The following is a 23,719-nucleotide window of genomic DNA, read 5'->3' as shown; positions in this document are numbered from 1 at the left end:
GCAAGACCTGGACAATATCCAGGCTTGGGCTGACAAGCAGCAAGTTATATTCATGCCACACAAGTGCCAGGCAATGGCTTTCTCCTACAAGCCAGCCCCCCAGCCACCCCTTGACATTCAATGGCATTGCCATCGCTGAATCCCCCACAATCAACATCCTGGGGGTTACCATTGATCAGAAACTGAACTGGACTAGCCACATTAATACTGTGGCTACCAGAGCAGGTCAAAGATTAGGAATTCTACGGCGAGTAACTCACCTCCTGACCCCCCCAAAGCCTGTCCACCATCTACAAGGCACAAGTCAGGAGTGTAAAGGAATGCTCTCCACTTGCCTGTTTGAGTGCAGCTCCAACAATACTCAAGAAGCTCGACACGATCCAGGACAAAGCAGCCTGCTTGATTGCTCCCCCTTCCACAAACATTCAAACCCTTCACCACCGTGAACAGTGGCAGCCGTGTGTACCATCTACAAGATGCACTGCAGTAACTCACCAAGGTTCCTCAGACAACACCTTCCCAACCCAAGACCACTACCATCTAGAGCACAAGGACAAGAGCAACAGATACCTGGGAACCTCACCACCTGGAGGTTCCCCTCCAAGTCAATCACCACCCTGACTTGGAAATATATCGCTGGGGCAACATCCTGGAACTCCCCCCTAACTGCGCAGTGGATATGCCTACACCTCAAGGACTGCAGCGGTTCAAGATAGCCACTCACCACCACCTTCTGTAGGGCAACTAGGGATGGGCAATAAATGCCGGACTAACCAGTGATGCCCACATCCCACATCCCATAAATGAATAAAATAAATTAATTAATTGCCTTCAAACAGGCTTTTGCTGTATGTGTATCTTGTGGATAATGTTACTGACTTTGAATGCACCCCTGTGTGTCACAGCTGCAATAGAACTATGATGGTACTGGCCCTGCTCCCTGATTGCTTTTTTGCTTTTTACATGCAGACAGGTCGCCTGAAAAGGCACCAGGCCCCTGTCTATCATTAGTCACCTTGCCCGGTAATTGTGAGAAATGAGGCTTACCTTAGCTGCAGGATACGGGGAGAATTCTACACAGACAGTTGCCCAAGGCCGGAATCAAACCCGGAACCCTGGTATTGTGAGGCAGTAGTGCTAATGAATGTGCCACCATGCAGCCCCAGTCTCTCAGTCCTGATTGGTTTGCATTTCACTTGATTATTCACAAGGCAGGTTCATTGATTATTATCCCACGGCTACGAAGGCCAGAGATAAATTCCAAATGGGAATACTTCAGTTAAAATCTATCTTTCTTTTAACAGCCTATCCGACGTGTGACTATTTTAAACGACGGCTACATTCAGTTGCGGCCGAAAATCCTACCAGTGGAAACCAAGTTAATGGCGACTTTTGCCACCAAGAATGACACTGGGATCATTTTAGCCGGTTTTGGCAAAGCAGCAAGGAGCCGTAATCGCCGGCAGGCAAAATCGGTGAGTCTGGTGGTGTAGGCCCTGTCCAATGTTGGGCAAAAAATCGAGGGGGGAAAATGAAGGGAATTTTTTCTTGAATGAAGAAAGTTGTTACATTCGGGAATTCTCTGCCTGAATCAGGGCAGTGGGAGCAGATTCAAGAGTCATTTTCAAAAAGGAATTGGATGAGAACTTGAAGGGGAAAGAACTGCAGACCAATAGGGAAAGGGCAGGGGAGTGGGACTAATGGGCTAACTCTTGGCATATGAACAATGGGCTGAATAGACTAAGGAGAATAAAGTACAAGAACATTCCAGAAGCACATTGATTAGCTGGTAGTGAACAAGAAGGCACGTATAGACTGAGTTTTACCACATCCTTGATCATTTTACTGGAAAGCAAAAGGTCTTAAAATGAAAGAATGGTGTAACCTTATAAAGTGCCTCATTAAGCCTCTGAGAAACATCTGAAAGCACTTTGCTTACAATCAATAGCTTTGAAATGCATTCAATGTTGTTATCCAGGCACCCGCTCTTAAATGTTTAATTACAATTAGTTCCCATTTGCTGACCCATAAAAAGAGATCTATTTCTGTCTGTTTTTTTAAAAAAAAATAATCTTTGAATTTCTAATTACGGAACTTAACAATTATTGAAGCCAAGAACAAGTCACACCAGGGTTGAAACTTCAAGCAAACGTGGCAATCAAAAATCACTGTCGCAGTCCCTATTCCACAGGTTGAATCACCAGTTCCTGAACGACGTGGATCAGTTCCGATGAAGCGTCATATTGGGCTCAAAATGTTGGCTGGGATTTTCCAACCCTTCTTGCCAGTGGGATCTTCCGGTCCTGCCAAAGGCGACCCGGCAGCGCAGCCGGCGGACAATGCACCCAGAGTCTTTATTATATTGATGTGGATCTCATTGTGGTCTAAATACACGTTTCTTGGTGATTGGAAAGCTTAACGTTTGAGATGGGCAAATGCTCCACATTTTTGAAGGATATTCCACTGTAACATAACATGGTTTCTGCACTTCTAATGTTTGAATTTCATCATCTCTTAAGATGCAGAAACACTCCGGTGATGTTTAGTGTATGTTAGAATCAAGTCCTCTACCCGAATACAGGCTGGCTTTCTAGTGCAGTTTTCACTCTTGACTTCCATTAGCTGAGGGGTTCCCTCGCCTTTGGCGGGATCGGAGGAAATGGCCGGCGGGAAGGTCTGCAATATCCCTCCCTTTGTGTTTCTCTTCTCTTCACAGCCCAGGGACTGAGTTTACTCTGCGCTTACTGAGGAATACGGCAGGGAAATGAAATCTACATACAGCTTTTAATGGAGCACCTTCCCTGGTGCATGGAATGCTGGGATAGTTCCACTTCCATTGCTTGCTCTATGTCACTTTCTAAAGATAGAATCAGAATGAAAACCAAGAACTACCATTGCAGTTCTTGAACACTAGGTAGCAATGCTGAGGCGGGAGCTGATGTTCTCACAGAAGATCTGACAGTAGACGAACTTAAATTGAGGTGCACTGCACCAAATCCCATTGATCCATTAGTAAGTGAGTAAATCCCATTTTAAAATGCAGTAAGTTGATCCATTACCCCTGTGTTTACTGATCTACATTTGCTCCCAGTCCGGCGACAGAATGATTTGAAAATTTCTGTCCTTGTGTTCATGTTCCTCCATTACCTCATCCCCTTCTGAGTTTTGTAACCACCTGTAGGAATCTATCGTGCGGTTTAAGTGTAGTCTCGTATACACCTCAAAACTCAGTAGAATTTAAGTTACACTTCTCGGATGCGGATTGTGTCTATTGATTATAATTGAGAGACTAAGATCTTCTTGCGGTTACAAATCAAATGTTCCCAAAAAGCCCTTGCCAGCAAAAGACTTTCAGAGAAATAATTGGCTTAAAGGTTTGCAACAGATTTAACTTTCAAAATACAGTAACGGTTCTTTGCTTAAAGCAAAACAGCTTCAAAAGTTAGAGTGGAAATATAGAAATACGAAATAAGGATAGCAAGTAGTTAGGTCAAAGGTATAGTGTGATCCTGGATGGAAAATGGCTTCCCAAACCTCTATGTTTAAGGAAAATGTCATCAGTCTTAACTCCATCTGTCCCTACCCCTGCAATGTGCTGATTGGCTTGGATGGGCTTCAAACGCATTTGGTCGGATGGTTAGTTGTCAATCATCAATGTGCAACATATATTCGGATATGTTGCATTTGTGGATGTTTGTGTGTGTTGGAATGTGATATATCCTTTTAATCAATTCTAGTTTTCACTGGTTTATTGCTGACTGCACTATTATCTGTATTCTGAACAATGGTGTGTTCATGTAGTCATGGCGACCTTGATCAGTTTGGGGTATGGCTGCATAGCTTTTGCAATTCTGTTCATTAGAACAATGGTCAGTTTATAATATTAGCAAAATGTTGCATAAGTTTAGCTAGCTTTTTTGAATGTTTCAGATTCTGTGCTTTGCCACTCCAAATTCTGCAAGCTGTGTGTTTTTGTAATGATGAAATCCATTTTAAAATGGATTTTAAACTGGGCTTTAGTATTTACATTAAATGGCGAAATCAATTACCCTTTTACCTATCAGAAATAGCCAGTTCCCTGCATCACCCCATGCCCTACCTCTTGAGATCTCCGTGCACCTCCAATTCTGCCCTGGTGCACCCTGTGATACTGTAGTGAATGTGTATTATCAGGGCCAATGAAATTGTGTTGCTTACTTTACCTCTGGCAGGACTGTTGTGCTGGATTAAAGCATTCACATAAACACTGAGGAGTTTATTGGATTTGTTTACTGTCACGTGTACCGAGGTGCAGTGAAAAGTATTTTTCTGCGAGCAGTTCAAACAGATCATTTAGTACATGAAAATAAAAGAAAAGAAAAAGAAAAATGCATAATAGGGCAACACAAGGTGTGTACCTTGTGTAATGTAAATACACAGACACCGGCATCGGGTGAATCATACAGGAGTGTAGTATTAATCAGGTCAGTCCATAAGAGGGTTGTTTAGGAGTCTGGTAACAGCAGGGAAGAAGCAATACTGGCTACATCAGAGCAGCTCCAAATATTAGTACAGTGGGTTGCCGGGAGTATTTCTGCCTTTTCGCCAATGCTGGCTGCCCTATGGTGGGTAATCTACGCTCGAGGATTCTAACAATTTCTTCTTTGGTACCTGCAGCCGTTCTTTGCCATTATGATCATTGATGGACGGGTGGAAGCTCATGTGAACACTGGTGATGGAGTCCACACCAGGAAAGCCGTTATCAAGGCCCCTTCCGGAACTTTCAGCGATGGGCAAGAACATTCTGTCATACTTACTAGAAATAAGAGGTGTGTGTTAGCATGTATGAAGCTGATAAAAATGGAGAGTAAGACCATAAGGTGTAGGAGCACTGTGAGAATACTTACAATGAAGTTGCTATAAATAAAATAAAGTTAAAACAATGGGTATTGATTACTGATCGATTTGCTTTGTTTGACCAAGAACGTTACAATTACCAATAAAAATCAGTGAGTTGCACTGCTTTAATCGGGTCTGTTTTTATCACTTCCTACCAGGATAAGAAAGATCAGTGCCAGACGAAATGTAAATGCAACAACAACAGTTCAGTGGGAATGAGTTTTTTTAACTTATTAAATGAATTATGAGCCCGGATGAGAGCATTTGGTGCCTTTTCCTTGAGAGCAGGTGATTTGCACATGACTAGACTCACAGAGATTAAACCATACTCTACAGAGTGAGAGTTTAGAGAGGAGGAGGAGGCGATCGGTACGGTTGTGACTCATGGTAAACAAACGCCTGCAGTTTCAATGTGGGACTTCCTGCTCTCTACCCACCAATGCCCACTTTCACCCGGCTCCATGTTCAGATCAGCAGTATCTGTTACAACGCCTGAGCGTGGAGAAGCAGCCTCCACGAGTTCTCTTCATGCTCGTTCACCTGGCACGCGGCAAACTGCGTTCTGCCGCCATCCAATTCCCCAAAACCAGTTTCCCAAAAGGGTCTGAAACAGGTGCTCGATATTCAATTTGCACAGAACGACTCCAGGGCCTTCCTGAAACACTTTAACAAAAGCCACTCTGCGCTGCAGACTCAGCGTGGCACACCTTGGTGTATTGGTTTGACGTCAGACTGAGAAAGGGGCACCGCACAGTTTAATTTCTATACCATTGTTCTGTCTATTAACCTCAAGAATTAATTGACTGTATATTACGGGATGGGGGCTGTTGATCAGGTTCCCCACTGCTGTCATCTCGACCATGTGTGTTAAACTCCTGTTGCTTCCTTCTGGCAGGATAATGACATTACAGATGGATGAAGGGAACGTCCTTGAAATGAGACTTGGGTCCTCAGCAGACAACAGTCCATTGAATATTACCAGACTCTACGCTGGCGGGGTTCCAACTGGAGAGGGCGCTGTCGTCCTTAAGATAACAAAATCGTTCAAGGGTTGCATCAAGAACCTGGTCCTTAATACCGAGTAGGTTTCATGATTTTCTCCAGCCTGCGCTGTGCTCTCGTTGTACATGCCGTTAAGAGCAAGTGTAAACTACATGGAATAAGTTACTGTTTATAATAAGCACATTTCAAAAATATTTTGAAGCAAGTTCTCCTGGCAATGTTTGATGCGGTGTTCACAAACGTACCTTAGGTTATATAGGGTTGATATCCAGGACATCAGGCTGCTGCCTATTTCGTTCTTGTATGTTCTAGTCTTCACCTTAAAAAAAAACTTTTGTGATTATTCCTTTAAAACCAAAGCATAACCAGCACTGTGGGTGTATCTCCAGCGCTTGGACTGCAGAAGTGAGAGTAGGCGGATCACCACCACCTTCTCAAGGGCAATTAGGGACCTTACTTTGCTGTGCCACTTCTGACCTTGCTTCCCATTCTCGGCAAGGCTTTGCCCAGCGAGAAACTCATCGCTGCTTCCCCCACAGGTTAAACAGCAGCCTGGGCACCCATGATGCCGCCAGAGCCCCATCTGCATGTATAATCGGGACCCGGGCAGCACGGTGGCGCAGTGGTTAGCACTGCTGCCTCACGGCGCCGAGGTCCCAGGTTCGATCCCGGCTCCGGGTCACTGTCCATGTGGAGTTTGCACAGTCTCCCCGTGTTTGCGTGGGTTTCGCCTCCACAACCCAAAGATGTGCAGGCTAGGTGGATTGGCCAAGCTAAATTGCCCCTAAATTGGAAAAAATGAATTGGGTACTCTAAACCTTTTTTAAAAATGTATAATGGGGACCCTGCCATCTTGGGTCGCATGCTCCACCCTTGCAGAGTGGGAAAGGAGTGAGTAAAGCAATCACTCCTCTCAACAGCCCGCACCCCACACTCCAGCCAGGTTTGCACTGGTCAAGGTGGTGGGGGTGGGGAAAGAGGTAAAATCAGCCCTGCATCAAAGCAGATAAGTTTGTGATTACCTTTGTCACCATCCCCTGATCTCAAATTAGAAAAGTATTATAAGACAGGTAATAAATTATTAGTGCGTTATAATTCCATCAACACTATAGAACTTAGAACATACAGTGCGGAAGGAGGCCATTTGGCCCATCGAGTCTGCTCTGGCCCAATTATTCCCTCACTTCCACCCGTAATCCAATAACCTCTCCAACCATTTTGGACACTGAGGGGCAATTTATCATGGCCAATCCACCTAACCTGCACATCTTTGGGAGGAAACCGGAGCACCCGGAGGAAACCCACGCACTCACGGGCAGAACGTGCAGACAGTGACCCAGCAGGGAATCGAATAGTATATTAGAATAGTACAGGTCTATACTAATATGGGGAATAGTATAGATCTATCAAGCTAATCCACAGATATTAAAATATATACAGGTGGCATCAAACTGTCAGACGCACAGAGAGGAAACAGTGCTAAAGTTGAACTCTGCCAAGGTGCCACGTCAGGGCAAGATTTGATTAAAACCTCAGAAACATTGGGTGAATTTTACGGCCCCTGCCGTGTGTGTTTTCGGCAGTGGGGTGGAGTGTTACGGGGAGTAAACTGTGCTGGGTGGCGAGACCGCCTCCTTCCTGCCCACCACTGACCCATTCCCCATAATGCAGTGGGTGGGCATTGCGCCTACTAAACCATCCACCCATAGGCCTATGGAGGTCCTCACTGCCTAATTAAGTGCCTCAAGCAATTAAGGGCCTCAACAGCCACCTCCATCAATGGGGTTTCCCGTTGTTCGCACCCTCCGCTGCCGGAGAAACCCGCGGGGCACGGGTGGTCGGCGTCAGCTAACCAGAAGTTCCCGGCTGCAGGAAAGCTCAGAAAATCCCGCACGTAGAGAGCAGAAAGAACCACAGATAAAGGGGAGACATGTTACAAATAGCCCCTGAAGTGGATTCTGAGTGTCACTCTATAACATTGCAGCGATATTATTTGCTAGATTGCTCTCTAAAGTAAGTCTATTGTGACAGGCATTCTACATTGCAACCTGTTTATGAAAACAGACCAAATTATAGCCTGTGGACTTGGATTATGCTATTAACATTAGGTTAAACCAGCAGTAAACCATTAAAAATATTAATAATTAGCAAATCCAGTGCCAAGGTGCACTTTGATGTACATTCCATCCTTGCTCTAAAACAAATGGCAAACACAAAAAATTCAGTGTCTTTAAGTGTTAGAGTTACTCCCCTATACGTGCTGTATAGTCCCCACTTGGCATCGTACTTTGAAACCCGACAGTGCAGAAGGAGGCCATTCGGCCCATCGAGTCCTCATCGGATTTTTACAATTCATATAGTTGTGAGGTGGTGTCTTATGTTTTTGGGTAGTATTGTGGATAGCACAATTGCTTCACAGCTCCAGGGTCCCAGGTTCGATTCCTGGCTTGGGTCACTGCCCGTTCAGAGTCTGCACGTTCTCCCCGTGTGTGCGTGGGTTTCCTCCGGGTGCTCCGGTTTCCTCCCACAGTCCAAAGATGTGCGGGTTAGGTGGATTGGCCATGCTAAATTGCCCATAGTGTTCAAAATTGCCCTTAGTGTTGGGTGGGGTTACTGGGTTATGGGGATAGGGTGGAGGTGTTGACCGTGGGTAGGGTGCTCTTTCCAAGAGACGGTGCATACTCGATGGGCCGAATGGCCTCCTTCTGCACTGTAAATTGTTTTTTAAATATTTTATTGAAAATTTTTGGTCAACCATCACAGTACATTGTGTATCCTTTACACAATAATATAACAGTATAAATAACAATGACCTGTTTTATAAACAAAGAATAAATAATATATAACAAAAACGAAAACTAAACGGCAACTGCCTTGTCTCAGATAAACACTCTCCAAAAATATGATTTAACAGTCCAATATACCATTATTTATAGCAACGACCTATACATATTATACATATATATTAACAACCCTGAGAGTCCTTCTGGTTCCTCCCCCCCCCCCCTCCCCCCCGGGCTGCTGCTGCCTTTTTCTTTTCCATTCCCTCTATCTTTCTGTGAGGTATTCAACGAACGGTTGCCACCGCCTGGTGAACCCTTGAGCCGATCCCCTTAGGACGAACTTAATCCGTTCCAGCTTTATAAACCCTGCCATGTCATTTATCCAGGTCTCCACCCCCGGGGGCTTGGCTTCCTTCCACATCAACAGTATCCTGCGCCGGGCTACTAGGGACGCAAAGGCCAAAACATCGGCCTCTCTCGCCTCCTGCACTCCCGGCTCTTGTGCAACCCCAAATATAGCCAACCCCCAGCTTGGTTCGACCTGGACCCCCACTACTTTCGAAAGCACCTTTGTCACCCCCACCCAGAACCCCTGTAGTGCCGGACATGACCAGAACATTTGGGTGTGATTCGCTGGGCTTCTCGAGCATCTCGCACACCTATCCTCTACCCCAAAAAATTTACTGAGCCGTGCTCCAGTCATATGCGCCCTGTGTAACACCTTAAATTGAATCAGGCTTAGCCTGGCACACGAGGACGATGAGTTTACCCTACTTAGGGCATCCGCCCACAGCCCCTCCTCAATCTCCTCCCCCAGCTCTTCTTCCCATTTCCCTTTCAGCTCATCTACCATAATCTCCCCCTCGTCCCTCATTTCCCTATATATATCTGACACCTTACCATCCCCCACCCATGTCTTTGAGATCACTCTGTCCTGCACCTCATGCGTCGGGAGCTGCGGGAATTCCCTCACCTGTTGCCTCGCAAAAGCCCTCAGTTGCATATACCGGAATGCATTCCCTTGGGGCAACCCATATTTCTCGGTCAGCGCTCCCAGACTTGCGAACTTCCCATCCACAAACAGATCTTTCAGTTGCGTTACTCCTGCTCTTTGCCATATTCCAAATCCCCCATCCATTCTCCCCGGGGCAAACCTATGGTTATTTCTTATCGGGGACCCCACCAAGGCTCCCGTCTTTCCCCTATGCCGTCTCCACTGTCCCCAAATTTTCAAAGTCGCCACCACCACTGGGCTTGTGGTGTATTTCTTCGGTGAGAACGGCAATGGGGCCGTCACCATAGCTTGTAGGCTAGTCCCCCTACAGGACGCCCTCTCCAATCTCTTCCACGCCGCTCCCTCCTCTTCTCCCATCCACTTACTCACCATTGAGATATTGGCGGCCCAGTAGTACTCACTTAGGCTCGGTAGTGCCAGCCCCCCCCTATCCCAACTACGCTGTAAGAATCCCTTCCTCACTCTCGGGGTCTTACCGGCCCACACAAAACTCATGATACTCTTTTCCATTCTTTTGAAAAAAGCCTTCATGATCACCACCGGGAGGCACTGAAACACAAAGAGGAATCTCGGGAGGACTACCATTTTAACCGCCTGCACCCTCCCTGCCAGTGACAGGGATACCATGTCCCATCTCTTGAAGTCCTCCTCCATTTGTTCCACCAATCGCGTTAAATTTAACCTATGCAATGTACCCCAATTCTTGGCTATCTGGATCCCCAAGTAACGAAAGTCCCTTGTTACCTTCCTCAGCGGAAAGTCCTCTATTTCTCTGCTCTGCTCCCCTGGATGCACCACAAACAACTCACTTTTCCCCATGTTCAGTTTATATCCTGAGAATTCTCCAAACTCCCGAAGTGTCCGCATTATCTCTGGCATCCCCTCCGCCGGGTCCGCTACATATAACAACAAATCATCCGCATACAGAGATACCTGGTGTTCTTCTCCTCCTCTAAGTACTCCCCTCCACTTCTTGGAACCCCTCAATGCTATTGCCAGGGGCTCAATCGCCAGTGCAAACAATAATGGAGACAGAGGGCATCCCTGCCTTGTCCCTCTATGGAGCCGAAAGTATGCAGATCCCCGTCCATTCGTGACCACACTCGCCACTGGGGCCCTATACAACAGCTGCACCCATCCAACATACTCATCTCCAAAACCAAATCTCCTCAGCACCTCCCACAAATAATCCCACTCCACTCTATCAAATGCTTTCTCGGCATCCATCGCCACCACTATCTCCGCTTCCCCCTCTGGTGGGGGCATCATCATTACCCCTAGCAGCCTCCGTATATTCGTATTCAGCTGTCTCCCCTTCACAAACCCAGTTTGGTCCTCATGGACCACCCTCGGGACACAATTCTCTATCCTCATTGCCATTACCTTGGCCAGAATCTTAGCGTCTACATTTAGGAGGGAAATAGGTCTATAGGACCCGCATTGCAGCGGGTCCTTTTCCTTCTTTCGGAGAAGCGATATCGTTGCCTCAGACATAGTCGGGGGCAGCTGTCCCCTTTCCTTTGCCTCATTAAAGGTCCTCATCAGTAGCGGGGCGAGCAAGTCCACATATTTCCTGTAAAATTCAACTGGGAATCCATCCGGTCCCGGAGCCTTCCCCGCCTGCATGCTCCTAATTCCTTTCCCTACTTCCTCTATTTCAATCTGTGCTCCCAGTCCCACCCTTTCCTGCTCCTCCACCTTGGGAAATTCCAGCCGGTCCAGAAAGCCCATCATTCTCTCCCTCCCATCCGGGGGTTGAGCTTCGTATAATTTTTTATAAAATGCCTTGAACACTCCATTCACTCTCTCCGCTCCCCGCTCCATCTCTCCTTCCTCATCCCTCACTCCCCCTATTTCCCTCGCTGCTCCCCTTTTCCTCAATTGGTGGGCCAGCAACCTGCTCGCCTTCTCCCCATATTCGTACTGTACACCCTGTGCCTTCCCCCCACTGTGCCTCTGCAGTACCCGTTGTCAGCAAGTCAAATTCTACGTGTAGCCTTTGCCTTTCCCTGTACAGTCCCTCCTCCGGTGCCTCCGCATATTGTCTGTCCACCCTCAGAAGTTCTTGCAGCAACCGCTCCCGTTCCCTACTCTCCTGCTTTCCTTTATGTGCCCTTATTGATATCAGCTCCCCTCTAACCACTGCCTTCAGCGCCTCCCAGACCACTCCCACCTGGACCTCCCCATTATCATTGAGTTCCAAGTACTTTTCAATGCACCCCCTCACCCTTAGACACACCCCCTCATCTGCCATTAGTCCCATGTCCATTCTCCAGGGTGGGCGCCCTGCTGTTTCCTCCCCTATCTCCAAGTCCACCCAATGTGGAGCGTGATCCGAAATGGCTATAGCCGTATACTCAGTTCCCCTCACCTTCGGGATCAACGCCCTTCCCAAAACAAAAAAGTCTATTCGCGAATAGACTTTGTGGACATAGGAGAAAAACGAAAACTCCTTACTCCTAGGTCTGCTAAATCTCCACGGGTCTACTCCTCCCATCTGCTCCATAAAATCATTAAGCACCTTGGCTGCTGCCGGCCTCCTTCCAGTCCTGGACCTCGACCTGTCCAGCCCTGGTTCCAACACCGTATTGAAATCTCCCCCCATTACCAACTTTCCCACCTCTAGGTCCGGGATGCGTCCTAGCATACGCCTCATAAAATTGGCATCATCCCAGTTCGGGGCATATACGTTTACCAAAACCACCGTCTCCCCCTGTAGTTTGCCACTCACCATCACGTATCAGCCCCCGCTATCCGCCACTATAGTCTTTGCCTCAAACATTACCCGCTTCCCCACTAATATAGCCACCCCCCTGTTTTTCGCATCTAGCCCCAAATGGAACACCTGCCCCACCCAACCTTTGCGTAGTCTCACCTGGTCTATCAGTTTCAAGTGCGTTTCCTGTAACATAACCACGTCTGCCTTAAGTTTCTTAAGGTGTGCGAGTACCCGTGCCCTCTTTATCGGCCCGTTCAGCCCTCTCACGTTCCACGTGATCAGCCGGGTTGGGGGGCTTTTTACCCCCTTGTCGATTAGCCATCCCCTTTTTCCAGCTCCTCACCCGGTTCCCATGCAGCTGTGTCCCCCCCAGGCGGTGCCCCCCGCCCATCCCACCCCATACCAGCTCCCCCCTCTCCCCAGCAGCAGCAGCCCAATAATTCCCCCCTCCCACCCCCCCCCCCCCCCCCCGCTAGATCCCCCACTAGCGTAGTTACACCCCCCATGTTGCTCCCAGAAGTCAGCAAACTCTGGCCGACCTCGGCTTCCCCCCGTGACCTCGGCTCGCACCGTGCGACGCCCCCTCCTTCCTGCTTCCCTATTCCCGCCATGGTTATCATAGCGCGGGAACCGAGCCCGCGCTTCCCCCTTGGCCCCGCCCCCTATGGCCAACGCCCCATCTCTTCCACCTCCTTTCCTCCCCCCTCCACCTCCTGTGGAAGAGAGAAAAGTTACCACATCGCAGGATTAATAACATAATACTCCTCTTTCCCCCCTTTTTACCCCCCTCTTCGCCCCCCATACTCGCCCCACCACTTTGTTTCAAACGTTCTTTTTTTAATAACCCGCTCATTCCAATTTTTCTTCCACGATAAAAGTCCACGCCTCATCCGCCGTCTCAAAGTAGTGGTGCCTCCCTTGATATGTGACCCACAGTCTTGCCGGTTGCAGCATTCCAAATTTTATCTTCTTTTTGTGAAGCACCGCCTTGGCCCGATTAAAGCTCGCCCTTCTTCTCGCCACCTCCGCACTCCAGTCTTGGTATACGCGGATCACCGCGTTCTCCCACTTACTGCTCCGAGTTTTCTTTGCCCATCTAAGGACCATCTCGCTATCCTTAAAACGGAGGAATCTCACCACTATGGCTCTAGGAATTTCTCCTGCTCTCGGTATCGCGCCATCACTCGGTATGCTCCCTCCACCTCCAGCGGACCCGCCGGGGTCTCCGCTCCCATTAACGAGTGCAGCATCGTGCTCACATATGCCCCGACATCCGCTCCCTCCGCACCTTCAGGAAGACCAAGAATCCTTAGGTTGTTCCTCCTCACGTTGTTCTCCAGCGCCGCCAGCCTTTCCACACATCGTTTATGGTGTGCCTCGTGCATCTCCGTCTTCACCACCAGGCCCTGTATGTCGTCCTTATTCTCGGCAGCCTTTGCCTTCACGACCCGAAGCTCCCGCTCCTGGGCCTTTTGCTCCTCCTTTAGCCCTTCGATCGCCTGTAATATCGGGGCCAACAGCTCCTTCTTCATTTCCTTTTTGAGTTCTTCCACGCAGCGTTTCAAAAACTCGTGTTGTTCAGGGCCCCATACTAAACTGCCACCTTCCGACGCCATCTTGGTTTTTGCTTGCCTTCCTTGCCGCTGCTCTAAAGGATCCACCGCAATCCGGCCACCTTCCTCTCCTTTTTTCATCCGTATCCAGGGGGGATTCCCTTCTGGTTCACCGCACAGTACTTTTAGCCGTTAAAATTGCCGTTGGGGCTCTTATTAAGAGCCCAAAAGTCCGTTCCACCGGGAGCTGCCGAAACGTGCGACTCAGCTGGTCATCGCCGCACCCGGAAACCCTGCACTGTAAATTCTATGTTTCTAATGCGTTATAGGTAATATAAAACACAATTCTGATTTTAATCACAGGTTGTTAGATTTCAGTGGCGCTTTGAAATACCAGAATATTGATCTGGACAGCTGTCTCCTCTCGGAGAGACCAGTACCTGAGCCGGACGAGAGAGACTTTGAGCCGATGCTTCAACCGACGGTCAAACCCATCCCACCTCCTGAAAAAAAAACTACCCCCACTACCACGGTCCGCAGCTCCTCCGGCAAGAAAACGGTAAGAATACTGTTCAGGACGCCGCTGATGTTACCAGTGAGAGTGCCTCAAAATCCCGAAGGATAACTCAAAACACTGGTTCTTGGTGGTGTATATTTGTTTGGAATAATGTGTGGAACAATGTACAACCCAGTCAGGACCCAGTCCAGTCATTGTGTAAACAATTAGAAAATAATATTTATTAAAGTAAAAGAAAAACACAGGACAAAAGACGCACATTGACACTTTAAGTATATGAATAACTAAACACCCTGTTTTCTCTGAAGTTATCTCTTGTTCACACCTTCCCTGCACTCACTGAGACACCTCGGGCGAGCTTCTCCACTCCCGCGCCGGCTGGGAGAATCGCCTGGGCCGCCAAGTCTCTTCCTGGTTCAGCGAAGACAGTAGAACCTGCTGCTACCCGCAGCCATGGTCCCGGTGGCAGGACTCACCTTCTCCCTCCGTGTCACCTCAATGAACCTGGCCTAAAGCACTCCGAAGCATTTTCCCACTCGATGCCTGAAAACACTGCACATTTTATATTCACGCAGGGAGGGGCGGGGGAAGGGGACCCCCCCTCCCCCCAAGGGACATGAAGGTGGCAGCATAACGTAGTGTTATGGGCCAGGGTTTAGAGAACCCCAAAGTGTATCATGGAGTTCACCTGACCCACAACTTTTAATAGATTGTGGTATGGGGAGCACACGGCTTACACCACAGGTATGGTACAGCAGAAAATGGACCAGTGGTTTTTAAAACAAAACAATGTTTATTCTATGAACTCCAGTTAACCTTTTTAAAACCTTTTTAAAACAAACAGTGAATATCTTAGCAACCAGTAAATCAACTACACCCCCCAAAGAATACAACACTAAGTAATCTAACTAATTAACTTCAGATTCAGCTCACTGAAAAACACAAACACACCCAAGCTCTTTCTCAAACTGAAACTAAAAAGTAGAAGTGGAGCACAGCTCCACCCACACTCTGACATCACTCCAGTAACATGAGCAGCTCCATTTCTTAAAGGTACATTTCTAAAACGCCCATCTCTTAAAGGGTACTCTCACATGACCTCCCCCCCCCCCAGAAAAAAAAATAAACCATCAACTTCAAGATGGTTTTATTTTTCACCTTTTCACCATCGTTTAAGAAATGGACACAGTAAATATACTTTATCGTTTCAAAAAAAACAACACACGCAAACAGGTATAATAATATAGTCCATTTTTTTCCCGTTCTTCTTCCTCCAACTGAAATTCGTCTTGATTAACAGTCTCTTTGCACAAGAAGGTCTCTGCACGATCTGTCCATTGCTCTACGCCTCAGCATTTCTCTTTAAAGTCAGATAATTTAGTTCAATCTGATCATAGAGCCCCTTGCAATTCTCCAACACATGCGCATTGGTTTTCACAGCTTTCAGGCAGTCAAATGCCTGTTGAAAGTCCGCTGTCCATTGAACTTTGCGACGGTTCTTCAAGTCCATCAGTGGAGCAAGCACGCTACAAAACGTTTGCGCAAATGATCCATCAAATCCACTCATGCCAGGAAATCGCATTATTTCCCTTTGTCTCGAGGGTATCAAATACTCCTCAAGGAAAGTGACTTGGACATTTCCAAATTCACCTTTGGCGAGGTTTATCACAAAACACACCTCCTGAAGTCGATCGAATAACTCCATAAGATGTTTTAAATGTTCTTTCCATGTCTGGCTGGAAATTATCAGATCGTCGATGTATACCGCACAATTGGGTAATCCTGAAATGACTGTGTTAGTTAACATTTGAAATATGGCTGGGGCGTTTTTCATGCCAAATGGCATAACTTTGAATTGGTACATACCATCTGGAGTCACAAAAGCTGAAATCTCCTTCGCGCTTTCGGATAAAGGTAACCTTTAAGTAAATCCAATTTGGAAATAAAAGCTGATTGTCCCACTTTCTTAATGCAATCCTCCAAACGTGGGATAGGATAAGAGTCCGTTCTTGTAACTGCATTAACCTTTCTATAGTCCACACACAACCGTTGGGTACCATCTGGTTTTGGTACCATCACTATGGGTGAGCTCCATTGGCTGCAACCCACTTCAATTATGCCATTTTTACGCATACTCTCAATCTCTTTGTTAACCTGTGCCAATTTTAAAGAGTTAAGTCTATATGGATGTTGTTTGATTGGAACAGCATTTCCCATATCTACATCATGTATAGCCATTTTAGTACTTCCCAATTTATCTCCACAAACTTGCCCATGTGGTATCAATAACTCTTTCAGGTCAGTCCGTTTTTCCTCTGGAAGGTAACTCAACAATTTATCCCAATTTTTAAGAACATCCTCATATTCCAATTTGATTTGAGGTATGTCAAATTCACAGTCATCTGAATTTGGTTCATCACTTTGAGTTAGAATCATTAAAACCTCCTTTTTCTCTCCTTCCCTTTCAAAGTACCTGTTAAGCATATTCACATGACACACTCGGTGAGTCTTCCTTCTATCTGGTGTTTTTACCACATAATTCACCTCACTTAATTTCCTTTCAATTTGATAAGGTCCACAAAACCTTGCTTTTAAAGAATCACCTACCATTGGTAACAATACTAAAACTTTATCCCCACTGACAAAACTACGAACTTTGGATTTCTTGTCCGCAACCCGTTTCATCGCATTTTGTGCAACTTTCAAATGTTGTCTAGCCAATTCACCTGCTCTATTTAATCGTTCCCTAAAATTTGACACATAATCCAATAATGTAATTTCTGATTTCTCACTCACCAATTTTTCCTCAATCAATTTAAGTGGTCCTCTTACCTCATGACCAAAAATTAGTTCAAAAGGACTACATTTGGTTGAGTCATTCGGTGCATCCCTAATTGCAAACAGTACGAATGGAATTCCTTTATCCCAATCCTCTGGGTCATCGTGACACTAAGCCCTCAACATTGTCTTGAATGTCTGATGCCACCTTTCCAACACTCCCTGAGATTCTGGACGGTACGCAGTTGATTTAAATTGTTTTATTCCTAAGCTATCCATTACTTCTTTGAATAACCTCAAGGTAAAATTTGATCCTTGACCCAATTGTATTTCTGTGGGTAGTCCATATCTCGTAAAGAATTTAAGTAACTCCTCCACAATCCTTTTAGCTGTAATACGTACTGGAATGGCCTCTGGAAACCTAGTAGACACATCCATTATAGTCAAAAGATATTGATTCCCACTTTTCGTTTTAGGAAGCGGTCCTACGCAATCATTTAGGACCCTTGTAAAAGGTTCCTCAAATGCTGGAATGGGTATTAAGGGCGCTGGTTTTATCACTGCTTGAGGTTTCCCTATCACTTGACATGTGTGACATGATTGACAAAATTTAACTATATCTTTTTGTAGTCCAGGCCAATAAAAATGTTTTGGGATTTTAGCTTGAGTTTTCCTTATTCCCAAATGACCACCCACTGGTACCTCATGTGCAACTCGCAACACCTCCTTTCTATACCCTACCGGCAATACTACTTGATGAATTTCTGCCCACTTTTCATCCGCCTGCATATGTAAAGGTCTCCATTTTCTCATCAAGACATTATTTTACGATACTAACACTCTGGTATACACGCAGATTCCTCTTCAATATATGCTTTATGATACATTTGTTTTATTTCTATATCTTTTTGTTGTAACTCTGCCAATTTTCCTGAACTAAAAATATCCGCCTCATCCTACACCTGTTCTTGTTCTTTTTCAAACATCTGATCAAAAATCGTTTCTGATAATTGCACTTCAACTTCATCTTCACTCTTTGATTTATCCTGTTGTCTTAACCTGTGACTTTGCGACCTTGTTACTACACAATCCAGAAAAATCCCAGATATTCATCCTTCAACACTTCAGTTGTCTGATTTTCCATTGGCTTATCAACCACAGTTGGCATCACTTCCACCTGCGATCCAGCTATATCATTACCCAAGATAAACTGTATTCCTGGACAAGATAGTTTCTCTATTACCCCTACTACCACTTCACCACTCTTCACTGGACTTTCCAAACTTACCTTATATAATGGAACGCTACTCTTCTCACCCTGAATTCCACATATTACCACCTTTTCTGGCAACATTCTTCCCAAACTACATAACTCCTCATCTCTTACCATTAAAGATTGACTAGCTCCCATATCTCTTAAAATTGTGACTTCTTTACCTACTCCTCCTGATACACATGAGTAAACTTTACCCACACATGTAAATTCTTCAAAGAGATCTGGCACCTTCTTATCAATCACCTCTTGATCAGGCTGTACAATCTTTCGCACCTCCTTCTCTTCACTTAGGTCCACTGTCTTATCCTGTTTTACCACATCAGCCTTCCTAGTGCTTTCCTTCAACCACCAACACTGTGACTTTACATGGCCTAGTTTATTACAGTGAAAACATCTGAAACTTTTTATTTCTTTTCCACCCTCCTGGATTTATTTTTTCATCTGAGGTACACTCTCCTTATTATCTCCCATCAGATCACCTTTACTTTTACCAATTGAGTATTTTTCATGTCCCCAGTTTCTATCCCTCACAGGCTGAAACTGATGTTGGAAACCAAGCTTTGATTTATGAACTAATTCATAATCATCTGCCATTTCTGCTGCTAATCTCGCAGTTTTAACCCCCCAAAGAATACAACACTAAGTAATCTGTATGCTGTCCTTTTAACATCCAAAAGACTTAACAAACCTTCAAACAGAAGCACATTAGGGTTTACATTCAAGACTGAAAACATTTGTAATTCTTCTGAATTCACCAAATGATCCATAGATAGTCTTTGGATGGCAGAGATCAACAGCAGTGCAGCTCACCTTTAACTTCAGATTCAACTCACTGAAAAACACAGACACACCCAAGCTCTTACTCAAACTGAAACTAAAAAGCAGAAGTGGAACTCAGCTCCACCCACACTCTGACATCACTCCAGTAACATGGGCAGCTCCATTTCTTAAAGGTACATTTCTTAAACACCCATTTCTTAAAGGGTAATCTCACACGACAGTCGGCATCCATCCTGCTGACTCCGAAGCAAACCAGAGGAGACGTTTTGAGACTATCTCAGTCCGGTAGTTAGTCCTACTGCATTTGACTTTTGCATTCGGTGGAAAATAAGGATATCAAGTGATATGGGGATAGGGTCTGGGAACTTTTGAAACTGTGCAAGGCAAAAGCACAAAAGCCTGCCTGTGTGGTCGGAACATTAAAAACTAACCACACAAAAAAGGAGCTCTTTGAAGAAAAGGTCAATTGACAGAAAAGGGTCTGACAGTTGTACCAGCTGAGAATATACAGCACTCTACATATACTGCTATCCATGGTATCGAGTCAAATAGAAACCTGCGTCTTTTGTCATTGTTGAAACTTACATATAATCGATATAACTTGCATATTGATACCATTTGTGTTTCAAATTGCAATGTTTCAAATGTTTTCAACTCAGAGCGGAGTGGCATCAAATTGCCTCCAGTCCGAGGATCGTAGAGTAACACAGCACAGAAGAAGCTCATTCAGTCCACCGTGAATATGCTGACTCTTTGTTATCCAATGATCTCACTCCCTTGCTGTTTCCCCCATAGCCCTTCAAATATTGATCCAATTCTCTTACTACTGAATCTGCCTCCTCTAGCCTTCTGGCCAGTGCACTCCAGCACAAGGAAACCCGCTGTGTAAAGAAATACGTGTCGCCTCTGTTACTCTCCCCCAACCAGTCTCCCTTCCCTCGTTGGGAATAGTTTGTCTCATTCATGATGGGGGGCAATTCTCTCATTCAGATGGGGAAATTTTCCTGGGAGTTGCAGGGTGGGGCGGGAAGAAGGCCGTCAGGAGGCGGATTGTTCCCCAGCAGCTGGTTCAAAAGAATGTTGTCAAAGACTGGGACACAAATCCCCTGCGCGGCATCCTGAATGAAGTTACTGCGACGGAGTCTAACTAAGAAGGAGGGGGGGGGGGGGGGGGGGGGGGAACACAAATGATGAGGGGCAGGGCCTTCCAGCTATTCCCTGGCGGTGGAGGTGCGAGCAATGGGAAACCCTTGTGACAACAGCGGGAGTGGAATGTTCCGTCGCTGAACAACGATGGGCCGCCGCAAAGCACGCCGTGGAGTGAGGGGGGGGGCAGAAAATCCCACCCTGTTTTCTTAAAAACACTTCTTTTGAATGTTTTATTGCACATGTTGTTTTTGGCCCACAGTCGCAGTGTGCAGTGGAGGAACTACCAGGCACTGTTTCCGACGCTTACCAGTTTGGACTTGCACGAGGCAGTCACATGGTTCTCTCCCTCGATGAGAATACGGTCAAGAGAAAGTAAGTGCCTTAGTCTGATAGTTGTGAACAGCAAAAATAACCTTTATTGGAAAAGAAAAATACTGCAGGGGCTGAAAACCTGAGATAAAACAGTAAATGCTCCTGGTGGAGAGCGAAACAGTTTCAATGAAAGGCCGTCGGACTGAAAGGTTGGGTGGGATTTCCCAGCCCTTCCTGCCGGTGAAGTCTTCTGGTCCTACTGAAGGCGGACGAGCCACACAAAATGGCGTAGACGTCGGTGCGACCGGAGGATCCCACCAGTGGCAATGGCGAGCTGCCTCCTCCAGTGGAAACCACGTGGTGTTAACTGGCCCGTTAACTCTGTTTCTCTCTCGCACACGGATGCTGCCGGACGTGCCATTTCCAAGCATGGTCTGTTTTCATTTACCATTTGTGACCTTTTTAGAGACTGGTTTTTAATTTAAAACTCTGCGCTTTCTTTTTTGATCATGAAGCAACAATGCGCCTCTTCATCCGTCAAAACATACACTGTTTTTCAATCTTCTAACCAGTAGGGGATGCTCTTGTCCCTGCTCCATAAATAGATATGAAATGGTAACGTTTCTGTCAAGTGGTTTTCCTGTGCAAATATCTAATCGCACCCAACCACAAAACAAAGTCACAATGTAGAGCCCCCGAGATTGGAGAATTTGTTAATCTATGGGTCTTACATTTTGATTAATGTTATCAAGAGGAGATGGATCTATGTTTAGACAGCACCAGAAAAACCTCTAAATCAGTGGATAAACTAATAGGGCTGGATTCTCCGTTTCTGGCAACGGAGAATTTCGATTTGGCGAGAAACCGGCGCCTGCCACAATTTTGGCGTCCAAATCGATTCACCGCCAAATCGCGTTTCCTGATTCTGGCGTCAGCTGACGTCCATGATGTTTTACGTTAGATACTTTTCCTATCCTGCCCACTGCGGGAATCGTCACCATTAACAGGTCCGTTGACCGGCAGGCAAGACCTGGAATTCCCCTCACTCCCACCCCAAAAAGACAGGTGGTTTTGGGTCAGGTGATAAGTTAAAATCGTAACAGATTCAAACCTGCCACTTGCCGAATGCAAGTTGGAGAGCAGATGACCAACCCACTCCCACCAGGCATGTCTGGTCAATGTCAGATGAAAATAACTTCTAAGGAGGCTTACAAATGGTTTTTAACCCACTTCTGTTTCTCAGGTTTTAAGAAAATGAAATGAAAACCGCTTATTGTCACAAGTAGGCTTCAAATGAAGTTACTGTTAAAAAGCCCCTAGTCGCCACATTCCGGTGCCTGTTCGGGGAGGCTGGTACAGGAATTGAACCGTGCTGCTGGCCTGACTTGGTCTGCTTTCAAAGCCAGCGATTTAGACCAGTGTGCTAAACTAGCCCCATTAGGTGAGAAAGAAACCGATTAGGTGAGAATGGCTAGATTGCTAAACTTCACCTTTACAGCATTGCTTGTGGGCCAGGAACAGCTGGAGTGCTCGACTCCAACGCAACGAGCGAACTGTTTGTAGCTTCGCAAGCAATGACTCCTCCCGTCTTTCCCCCTATCCCGACCATCATCCCACCACATCCCACCCCCACGCCTGCACTGTGAGCCCCTCTGCATCCCAGCTCCACCACATTGTTAATCAGGCTGGCTATGAACCTGCTGAAAAAAAATTATGTAATAATAATAATAATAATTGCTTGTCACAAGTAGACTTCAATGAAGTTACTGTGAAAAGCCCCTAGTCGCCACATGTTCGGGGAGGCCGGTACGGGAATTGAACCCGCGCTGCTGGCATTGTTCTGCATTGCAAGCCAGCTGTTTAGCCCACTGTGCTAAACCAGCCCCTATGTAGTGGAAACCCATGCTTGTCAAATGATAAATTAAATTGAGACCATTCCAAATGTGATCTCAGGATTAATACCAGTGCCAGGATATAACAGATCACTACATGGCTGAATATATGGTGTGAGGGTGAGCGTTTAGGATTCCTGGGAAATTGGGACCAGTTCTGGGGGTGGTGGGACCAATACAAACTCGACGGGTTACACCTGGGCAGCACTGGGACTGATGACCTGGGGAGTATTTGCGAGTGTGATTGGGGAGGGTTTAAACTAAAATGGCAGGCAGGGGGGATGAACCTGTGCAAGGGGTCAGAGAAGGAGAAACAGACAAAAACAAAAGACAGAAAGGGGAATAAGAAAAGTGATAGGCAGAGAAATAAACGCCCACAATTAAACAGAGCCTCAGAGAAAAATAATGGGACAGGACAAGAAATGTGAAAAGACAAGTCTTAAGGCTTTGTGACTTAACATGCAAAGCATTTGCAATAAAGTGGATGAACTAATCGCGCAAAGAGATGTAAATGGGTATGATATAGTCGGGATTACAGAGACATGGCTGCAAGGTGACCAGGGATCGGAATTGAACATCCATGGGTAATCAGTATTTGGGAGGGACAGGAAAAAAGGAAAGGTGGTGGGGTTACATTGCTGGTTAAAGAGGAAATTGACGCACTAGTGAGGAAGAATATTAGCTCCGCCGATGTAGAATCTATGTGGGTAGAGTTGAGAAATCCCAAGTGGCAAAAACGTAAGTGGGGTTGTGTATAAACCCCCAAACTGTAATGGTGATGTTGGGGATGGCATTAAACAGGGAATTAGAGACGCATGTGATAAAGGAACATCTGTCATTTTAAAAAAAATTTTTTTAATTTAAAGGGCCAAATTATTTTTTTTCCACTTAAGGGGCAATTTAGCATGGCCAATCCACCTACCCTGCACATCTTTGGTTTGTGGGGGTGAAATTCACACAGACACGGAGAGAATGTGCAAAGTCCATATAGACAGTGACCCGGGGCCGGGATCGAACACGGTCCTCAGTGGCATATGGCAGCAGTGCTAAACACTGCACCAACCT

At 46.1% G+C, this 23,719-nt stretch overlaps 1 protein-coding gene across 1 annotated transcript in view; it reads left to right on the top strand.

Annotated features, from left to right (window-relative positions):
• lama1 (laminin, alpha 1) overlaps positions 1–23,719 on the top strand; it is a 470,787-nt gene that overhangs the window by 399,079 nt on the left and 47,989 nt on the right. The window contains exons 53-57 of the mRNA XM_072468337.1: positions 1,305–1,475; positions 4,657–4,808; positions 5,774–5,959; positions 14,314–14,509; positions 20,710–20,822. Coding sequence (XP_072324438.1) covers positions 1,305–1,475; positions 4,657–4,808; positions 5,774–5,959; positions 14,314–14,509; positions 20,710–20,822 — 818 coding nt within the window. The remainder of the gene's footprint in view (positions 1–1,304; positions 1,476–4,656; positions 4,809–5,773; positions 5,960–14,313; positions 14,510–20,709; positions 20,823–23,719) is intronic.

This window comes from Scyliorhinus torazame, chromosome 11, assembly GCF_047496885.1.
Source record: "Scyliorhinus torazame isolate Kashiwa2021f chromosome 11, sScyTor2.1, whole genome shotgun sequence".
NCBI lineage: Eukaryota > Metazoa > Chordata > Chondrichthyes > Carcharhiniformes > Scyliorhinidae > Scyliorhinus > Scyliorhinus torazame.
Note: the sequence above shows the minus strand (reverse complement) of the source record. Positions and strands in the feature narration are given on the sequence as shown.